We start from the raw sequence: 9,967 nt of genomic DNA, 5'->3' as shown, positions 1-9,967 counted from the left end.
GGCTCTCCCGATGTCTGACTGGGGATGGGAACCTGGGCTCCCTCACTGACTTTGTCTCCCCACCTGGATTACAGTGCTGGGCAGCCTGGCAGCATGATCTGCCTCCATCCGCAGAGCAAGGACGACGAATAGAGAGGTATGAAGTAGGAATGGCAGTATCTAGAAATGCCAGTTTATTGGCAGCTCCAGGGGCTTGGTGGTGGGGGGAGCATTTTGAGGAAGTGGCAAAGTCTAAGTACTGCCTCAGCTGAGAGCATCAGCCCCCCCTGTGTCAGCAACGTCCCCCTGAGCCTCACTAGGGTGCCCTGTGCTCCCGAGTCCCCAGGCAGCAACAGTGGCCAGGAACATTTCCTTTCTCTTTGCCTGGCCCAGAGATCACATCCCTTCCTGTCAGATTTGGACCATGCCACGTTCACCTCCACCATCACCATCTCAAGCACAACTCCATAATGTGTGACTATCCTTCTCTCTCTCACTAAGAAGAGGATTTTCCAATGTGAAAACCCTTTATTAAATGTCCTACACTGCGACACATCTCTCGTGTTTAAACTCAGTCACCTGGATTTAATTTCCTTATTTGGATATTTTAGTTTTTATGTATTAATTGCCATTGCACTGCAATCCCAAAGATCTGTCCTTGGGAATGACTTCTCTAGCTAGGTTAGACTGGGTGAGCCCCTCGAGACGTGGAATGGATATCTGCCAATTGGAGAGAACTTTTGGAAATGCGATTTTATTCTGAAGCTTCAACGCCCACTACAGAAGAGACACGGAGTGTGAGAGAATTCTTCAGCCTTTATGGCCTCCTGTTTCTGGTGACCTCTGGGGGGTGCTCATTCAATCTAATGAACAATCACGGCAGGGCTGAGCATGTTTTCTCCACCACACCACATGCTTGGAAACAACAATTTTTGCAAACAGTTGTTCTGATTTGTAATATAATTAAAATGAATCAACCCAAAGCCCAAAGGGGAAGGGCCCAGCGGAGAAGAGCTCGGAAAGTCTGCAGGGAGGGAGAGGAGAAGGAAAGTGGCCCCATTTCCTTGGTAACCCGGGCACCTCCCCCAGCAAGGCCTGTGAGGGCAGGCGGGAGGTTTGGCCATGACACACTCTGACCCTTTTCCATCCCTTCGTGAAGCAGGGGTTGGCCTCACTGCAGACAGGAGGGTGGGGAAGGGGTGACTAACAGTAAGATGCTGGTTTGATGAGGATGGCGGAGGCTTGGCAGTTCCCATTACAGAAACTACCCCAAATGATGCTTCCTTTGACGTTCAGTTGAGCAGAATAACAAGCCGAGTACCACCAGCCCCCACCATAGCTAGACGCACAGTTCCCACTGGAAGTGTCCTGATCCAGGTCTTTAGTGGAGAACATCATGTTGTCATGAACGGTGGTTGGATCGTTTGAAGTCATGGCGTCCCCTGCAGTCCCCGTGTAAGAGCCCAGCCTCAGCCTGTAGCCATTGGACTCATCTTCCAGACTGAAGAGGTTGTAGTCTGCGTATTTCATGGTGCCGGTTGAATTATGGATGACAAACCTGACCTGGTAGACCTTCTGCTTGGCGATCTGATAGATGTACTCCATCCCCAGCCAGTAGTCATTGTGCACGTTGCCAAAGCCATACTTGTAGGTGGTCCAGGACTCGGCCCAGGTGATCTGCGTGTTGTGCCGGTTCCGCTGGAGGACCGTCCAGCCCCCGGCTGTTTCGTTCATGTCACAGTACACCACGAGCTGGGGCAGTCCTGTGGGCTGGATGAGGTAGATACCACTGGGGCTGCCCGAGGGGATCTCACTGCAGTCCTTGGGCTTGGCTGAAGGCAGGAGAGAGAGGCTAATTTAACCAAATCTCCTGAAGCTAGACACCAAAACATTCAACAGGGCCATAACCAGGGCAGGGCAAGTGGGGCAGCCAACCCAGGTTGCAAAACCAAGGGGCCATAAAAGTGGGGTCATCATGGGGGGCATGTGGGGTTGTGTGTCCCACCAGATTTCAGCCTTCCCTTTAGCACAGAGGTTTTCAAACGGGGGCATGTCCTCCCAGCACGCCCCACAGTTTGAAAACCATCACCTCCTGCCAGGAGCCAGCAGACTGGGAGCTTGGCCTGGCCTGGTCTGGCCCACCCCAAACACTTTGACTGCATGTGGCCCCCTCAGTTTGGATTCTCTCCTGAGAGGTGGCTCAGCTTCCATCAGCCGCAAGGGCTTGGGGGCTCTCCAGTTACTGAACGCTAGAATCCAGAGCAGCCAGCAATATGAATAGTGGAAGTGTGCTCAGAAACGCTGCCCCACCCCTTTCCTCTACCATTTCAGCCCTCAGAGTGCATCTGCAAGGAAGTACATAACATAAAGGAGCAGAAATGAATCAAATATAAGTTCATAGAATCATAAAATCTCAGGGTTGGAAGGGACCTCAGGAGGTCATCTAGTCCAACCCCCTGCTCAAAGCAGGACCAAACCCAACTAAATCATCCCAGCCAGGGCTTTCTCAAGCCTGACCTTAAAAACCTCTAAGGAAGGAGATTCCACCACCTCCCTAGGTAACCCATTCCAGTTCTTCACCACCCTACTAGTGAAAAAGTTTTTCCTAATGTCCAACCTAAACCTCCCCCTCTGCAACTTGAGACCATTACTCCTTGTTCTGTCATCTTCTACCACTGAGAACAGTCTAGATCCATCCTCTTTGGAACCCCCTTTCAGGTAGTTGAAAGCAGCTATCAAATCCCCCCTCATTCTTCTCTTCTGCAGACTAAACAATCCCAGTTCCCTCAGCCTCTCCTCATAAGTCATGTGCTCCAGCCCCCTAATCATTTTTGTTGCCCTCCGCTGGACTCTCTCCAATTTATCCACATCCTTCTTGTAGTGTGGGGCCCAAAACTGGACACAGTACTCCAAATGAGGCCTCACCAGTGCTGAGTAGAGGGGAATGATCACATCCCTCGATCTGCTGGAAATGCCCCTACTTATACAACCCAAAATGCCATTAGCCTTCTTGGCAACAAGGGCACACTGTTGACTCATATTCAGCTTTTCGTCCACCATAACCCCTAGGTCCTTTTCTGCAGAACTGCTGCCCAGCCATTCGGTCCCTAGTCTGTAGCGGTGCATGGGATTCTTCCGTCCTAAGTGCAGGACTCTGCACTTGTCCTTGTTGAACCTCATCATATTTCTTTTGGCCCAATCCTCTAATTTGTCTAGGTCCCTCTGTATCCTATCCCTACCCTCCAGCGTATCAACCACTCCTCCCAGTTTAGTGTCATCTGCAAGTTAATGAGCCTAAAGTCCTATTTTTTTTACTTTTTTTGCTTGGTGTCTTCTTGCATTTCTTTAACCCCCTTTCCTCTGCAGCATGACACCATTTACTTCCTTATTTCTGTGCTTTGTCTTGTCTCTCTCCTATTACTCTTTCTCCAGGCTGATGAAGTATTCATTATCAATCCTGTTATTCATTTAGCCCCTTTCTGGTTAGTAGATATTTCACAAACCAACCCTGCGTTTTGTTCATGGTTTTGTAGTTCTCAAGTACATGTCAGATGCTTTCAGCCAATGAGGCATTTGCAAACTATTCGCTTTGGCTGTCAGATAAGAACGGCCATACTGGGTCAGACCAAAGGTCCATTTAGCCCAGTATCCTGTCTTCTGACAATGGTCTTCCGCCAGGCTTCAGAGAGAATGAACAGAACAGGCAATTATCAAGTGATCCCCTGTTGCCCATTCCCAGCTTCTGGCAAACAGAGGTAGGGACAGGAGTACTTGTGGCACCTTAGAGACTACAGCCCACTTCATCAGATGCATAGAATGGAACACACGGACAGGAGATATTTATACATCCAGAGAACATGAAAAGGTGGAAGTAGCCATGTCAACTGGAAGAGTCCAATCAATTGAGATGAGCTATCAGCAGCAGGAGAAAAATAACCTTTGAAGTGATAATCGAGATGACCCATAGAAGGTGTGAGGAGAACTTAACATAGGGAAATAGATTAAATTAATGTAATGATCCAACCATTCCCAGTCTTTGTTTAAACCTAAGTTAATTGTATCTAATTTGCATATTAATTCAAGTTCAGCAGTCTCTCTTTGGAGTCTGTTTTTGAAGTTTTTTTGTTGCAAAACTGCCATGTCTCAAGTCTGTCACTGAGTGGTTAGAGAGGTAGGGACACCATCCCTGCCAATCCTGGCTAATAGCCATTGATGGACTTATCCTCCAGGAACTTATGTTCATTTTTTGTTATTTATGGTGTGTGATTTTGTTACTCATGGTGTGAAACTGGTCACCTACATCACAGATTAGATGTTTGAAACAGCAATAATGAGTCAGGCGCCCTATAGGCTTCCACTCAAGCAGTTCACTCACGTTAAAAGCTGAGCTGCTGTGTCGTCACTGGTATTTTAAGCTGAGTTAGCTAATGTGAATCAGCTCCCCCAAGTTATGAACACACCTTTGTTTGCTGTGAAGACCTCACCATAGTCACGCCCATTCAGGGCTGTCCTTCCCCCTGTTACTGTACCCTCTCCCTCGCTCTGCTTCTTTTCGCTCCCTGTGGTCTCACCTCTCTGCCCCCCTTGCTCCCACCTGGATGTCATCAGCTCTTCACATTCCAGCCCCAGCTCCCTTGCTCCTACTGACATAGGTGGTGCGTAATGGAGGATGGGGGAGGCTAAGCCTCCCCAAACCTCACGTCTCCACTGGGGGGGTGGATTACGGCACAGGCCCCCTGGATCTGTGCTCAGGGGCCCCGTCCAATTTGGGGCCCTGGAAAAATCTCCCCCCTGCCATGGCGCCAGGACTGGAGGAGCTCTTATTCCCTGCTGCAACCCCGGGGCCATGGTGTGGGGGGGTGCAGAGCTTTTCTGGTCTCAGGGCTGTAGTGTGGGGGTGGGCAGAAAGGAGCGAGTGGGGGCAGGGCCTCGGCGGGAAGAGATGGAGTGGGGAAGGAACAGGGGCGCGGCCACAGGGGAAGGAGCAGAATGGGGTGAGGCCATGGGCAGGGGGATGGCCTTGGGGTGGTGCCATGGTCCCGTCCAGGGCTGAGCTCTCAGCCCTGCAGTGGGGCCCGGCTGGAGTGGGAGTGGGGCTGAGAGCAGCGAGCAGGGCGTGGCCTCGGCTGGAACAGGCGGGGCAGGGGGATACAACCCCCCCAAAGGAAGCTTCACCTACCGCCCATGCCTATGACACAGCTTTCTCCAAGGGCTAACTGGTTAACAGTCCACCCTACAGTGTGGTGGTGCTAAGCTCTGGGCTTGGCTGCAGGGCTGGGAGTGGAGAAGGACAGGCAGATCCAGTCCCCGGCCTCCTCCGGCCTCCAAGAGCTGCTACCTGTGGCCGCAGCAAGAGCCCCTGGGGTGCCTGTGCTCCACCCTGGACAGACAGTGCAGGCTCCTCTGGGGGCCTCTGGTACCTGTGCAGCCCGACAGAGGCTGGGGGCCTCCGTACGCCCAGAGGAAGGTGCAGAATTTGGGCGCCTGTGTTTGTGAAGCGCTTCATGAGCCATGGGCAGGGCTGTGTGAGTGTGATGATGTTATCAGTAATGCTCCGAGCGACTCCGTGTGCTGGGCTGCTGGCTTGCTCCCAGGAGATGCCCCCCCAACGGGCCTAAGCCAGCCAGATGGGGTATTCTGCCCTTTGCAGCCTGATGCTAGGGGCTAGCTCCAGTTCTGGGCTCTCAGCTAGGAGGAGGTGCACTGAGCAGACAGATGTTCCACAGTGAGATACTTACCACGTCCTGCTGGTGGTTGGGTGTCGCTGGCTCGCTTCCCCCGGCCATGTCCCAGACTGTGCACTGTATGGACGAGAACAGAGCAGAGATGTCAGACCCTAGTCCAGCCCCAGGGAAGAGGTTTATCTGCTGGACAGTATCACTGCGCTCAGATAACTCTGGCCACTTCTTTACTTCTCATCTTTCTCCTCAGTCCTTTGTGACTCCTCACCGTTTAGGTGATGCCGTATCAGATAAACCTGCGTGGAACTGTCTGATGCTCCCACCCTCAGCTGCTGCTTAGCCAAGGGGAGCTCTGCTTCAGTGGTGCTGGCACTGCCTCATACCCAGGCTGTTGCTTCCCTTGCTAGGAGTGATTTGTGCACCCAGTGTGTAGTAGGCATCCAGGAACTGGCTCCACTGTACCAGACATTTTTATCCTCAGCGGGACCCAAACAGGATGTACAGTGGCAAGGTGGTGTGTGAAGGGACATGGTTCCAGTGCATCAGGGTATCAGGGCCAGTCGGCAGTGCCAAGAATGGCAGGAACTAGTGCATGGAGAGGCACCACGAAACAAAAAGATTCTGCTTAGAGGAGTGTCCTGTCGTGAGTTGACGTTCTCTGGGACAGTGTGTGCTATACGGACAGAGATGAAACAATCAGAGAACAGCTGCAGCATCTGCTATTTCATAGCCTGGTGGAGAAGCTGATGTTTATTGTGACCTTCCTTCGCTGATGCCTGGAGACGTGAAGGGAAAGGGATTAGGGGCCCTGGGCAGGGGAGCAGAGGTCAGAGGGGCAGGTGTGGAGTGAAACTGAGGGAAGAGATTCTGAGGGAGGAGTTGGAGCAAATGGCCAATCAGCACAGGGCAGAGAAAGTCACCAAAACGGTGAGAAGTTCTCTGGCTCTCCAGCAGTCGCTGCTTTGGTGGCTGTGCACAAGGCAGGAGGAATGCAAGGTGCAGCCACGGGAGATACTGTAATTACATTGCTACCGGCCTAGGCTACCTCATGGTTTCATTGCCTAGTTTTATATTATGACTATGGGGGTTTCCAGGAAATTTTAAATTCTGACTTTTCATTCTCATTCGGGGTGAAAGGAATTTTCAAAATGTCAGAATTTCCTTTCCACCTGCTCTGCTGTGTATGGAGTATGAGATTGGCAGGGTCCCCCAGGGATTTGAGCAGCAGTCCCCATGAATTTTAATGAGAATTGGGCACCCAAATCCCACAGGCAGATTTGAAAATTGGTTCCCTCAGGCTGGTGGGTGCCAGGTAAACAGGTGATTGCCCTGCTCCCGCTTCAGAGGTAGCCCTAACATTAGGTTCCAGAAGGGAAAGTTACCAGCAGAGCCTCTCTGAGCTGTGGCATTGTTAACGCCTGGTCCTCAATATGATTTGTGTTGGGTGACCCACTGAAGGCAGGGCATTTTGGTTGGGTATATTATGCATCGTTTCTCTGAAAGTGGGCTGAAGACTCATGAAATGATCAGCTCCTTTCACAAAGGTTTGGGGTACTTCCTGGTATTGGATGGGCAAGAAATACAGAGAACAAAGCTCTCATGGAATTTTTGCATCCTTCCTGGCAGAAACCAGAGAATGCAGACTGAAGAAATTGTCTGAACTGCCAAATCTCAAACTGCTGGGGTTTGGTTTGAGTTGGGATGAAGGTCTGTAGAGATGTGAAGGGAAAGGATCTTACTGGATCTGAACTGCTTTGTCCCTCTCTAACAATAACACCTGGTCCGTCTTGCTCATGTTCTGTCTGTGTGGAGGGTCTGGGACTCCAGGACCTCAGAAGAGCAGTGTTTAAGGACAGCAAAGATAAATTGCATACCAGGCACAGGATCCCTTGGGTTGAGGTTCAGAATTTTATCTGAAGTTCCATTGAAGATATTCGGGTTTTCTATTTCCAGGGTGAGAACTGTGGCTGACAGGGCCAGCAGGCAGGTGAGGAGCAGGAGGTGCTGGGCAGCTGAAAAAAGGAAGAGATTGAGTGACACTAGAAATACAAACCCTCCCTTCAAGGAACTGAGAATCACAACTGACCCAGCTCCACCAAAGTTACACCAGACTCATCGACTGGACAAATCCACAGGGTACACTAGTGCTTCAAGAGCCAACAACTGTGAAAAATTCTTAACCCAGAACAAAAGTGAACAGCATCAGGAACAAACCTTCCTCACCAAGTCAAGTGGTTACAAGCAGAGCCTGTAGAGGGAGTTTGCAAGGCCCTACAGGTGGGTAGCTTTTCTGCATTGCCCTGGCTCTCCGCAGCATGGACTGGAACTAGGGGTGCTGGCTTTCAGAGACTGGCGTTGAGAAGGCACCTGGGCATAGACCAAACTGCAGATTAAGGATAAATGTTCCCCTTATGGAGCAAAGTGCATCATTGCTATTGCAGGGAAGCAGGTTGTGTTTATATTTTCCCGAAAGGGGCTTAGCTACAAGGATGGGTGAGGGATAAGAACCTAGCTCAATAGACAGAACCGGAGAGCATTAGGCAAAACCCCACCAAACGGCCCAGCATGGGTCCCTCAAGAAACGTCTGGCATGAGCCATAACACACAGCACTAGCCATAACAACCACAAACAGGGAAGTCATGGCACTTGGCATAACTGCTGCATACATCCCTGTCCTACAAGGAACCGACGGCATTCTACCAGGGACAAAACAACGAGGAGTCCTTGTGGCACCTTAGAGACTAACCAGTGTATTTGGGTATAAGCTTTCGTGGGCTAAACCCACTTCATCAGATGCATGAAGTGGAAACTACAGGAGCAGGTATAAATACATGAAAGGATGGGGGTTGCCTTACCAAGTGTGAGGTCAGTCTAACGAGACAATTCACTTAACAGCAGGATATCGAAGGAGGAAAGAGAACTTTTGAAGTGGACAGTGACAGCTGCTCTGGTTTTATGGTTTATAGGCTGGCTGAACTGCTCTTTCCCATCGACTGTTCAATGCAGTTACTAACACTTGTATCTTAGTATTTAATGCTACTGTGGAGTTCTCCTCCTTGTCAGTTTAGAGCTTCTATTTCCACGTTTTAGTGCTGTCTGTGTGAATACAAATAAAGCGTGTACAGCACAGTGGCGCCCATATGTCCCAAACTGCAGGAAAACCTTGATGCTGGGGCCTCTCTCCGGTAAGAGGAGAATGCATCTCACCATAGCAGGCGCAGACACTTTCTCGCTGCCTTCCTGCTAGCACCTGTGAGCTCTCCCCCGATTAACGGAGCCGGCTGCACGAGGAGGAGAGCTTCCTGAGGGCCGGGCTGGGGAAACCCTCAAATGGGGACTGTCCCTTCTAGGCAGGGTTGGTTTGTCTAGTAGTGCAGCATTACCTGCGCTAGACTCCTCCCTAGGAGAGACCCATTTCGCGTGAGCTACTGGTTAGTTGTCGCTCTCACACACTTGTAGCTATTCACCTACTCTGAGCCATTCCTGAGGCCAGGAAAGGTTGATGGATGTTAGTGGTGCTGGCAACTCAGTGCACAAGCCAATACGGCGAGGGGCTCTTCCCCGTTCATGACTTCCCTGGAAGGAAGGGCCACCCCCGGGGAGGAGCAGTGTGCACATGCATGGCAAGGGGCACAGTGTGGGCAGTTCAATAGCTGCACTGCCCATTTGATGCCACTCTGCTATTTCCTAGAAGGGCAGGAAACACAGCAAGTTACTGATTAATTTGGATTTTGTCAAACGGGCCCTCCGGCACTCCAGACTCGTGTACAAAGATTATAAAGCAATATGCTCCCAACTCCCCCAGCTGCCCTCAAAAGCACCAGCTGTCATAGGCACACAAAGGCTGTGGCATGGGAAGTGTTGTTCCGGGGAGAGGTTGAGGCACTGGGAGCAGAAATAGCAGGGGTCAGAGACACCCTAGGAAAGCAAGGTGCCAGGAGAGGAAACAGCAGCTTTCTCGGACATGCGGGTGCATACAGCAGTGCAGAGAGTGGAGTGGCACATTTGCTGTCCCGCTGCCAGAGCCCAGACTCACCCATGCCGTCTCTGCAGGGACACCCGTGGAGCTGGAAGCTGCTGCAGGTGCAGGCTGGGTGGAGGGACGCTCGGTCCAGTATTTATAGCTCCCTCCTGCCCCATGGGCGGGGCATTGCTGTGACCGCTCCCAGTGAGCCCTGCTTGTCCTGTTGGTGTCTGTGCTGGTGGTTTCATGGTTTATGTACTTTGTGTCTCTATGACAGGTGACCTGAGGCACAGGCTGCTGTGGTTCTGGGGAAAGACACCGGATCAGAAGTGAAGCAATGAT

General features: G+C 51.3%; 1 protein-coding gene across 1 annotated transcript; it reads right to left on the bottom strand.

Moving 5' to 3' along the window:
* Window positions 1-900: 900 nt before the first annotated feature.
* LOC123353242 (fibrinogen-like protein 1-like protein) lies at window positions 901-9,701 on the bottom strand. Its single transcript, XM_044994214.1, has 4 exons — window positions 9,698-9,701; window positions 7,535-7,672; window positions 5,718-5,780; window positions 901-1,811 (listed from the first exon to the last, which is right to left on the bottom strand). Exons 1-4 carry the CDS (start codon window positions 9,699-9,701, stop codon window positions 1,183-1,185), a joined length of 834 nt encoding a protein of 277 aa, XP_044850149.1. The 3' UTR covers window positions 901-1,182.
* Between the last annotated feature and the right edge of the window lie 266 nt (window positions 9,702-9,967).

Source organism: Mauremys mutica, chromosome 19 (assembly GCF_020497125.1).
Source record: "Mauremys mutica isolate MM-2020 ecotype Southern chromosome 19, ASM2049712v1, whole genome shotgun sequence".
NCBI lineage: Eukaryota > Metazoa > Chordata > Testudines > Geoemydidae > Mauremys > Mauremys mutica.
This window is presented reverse-complemented; position numbering and strand designations above follow the sequence as displayed.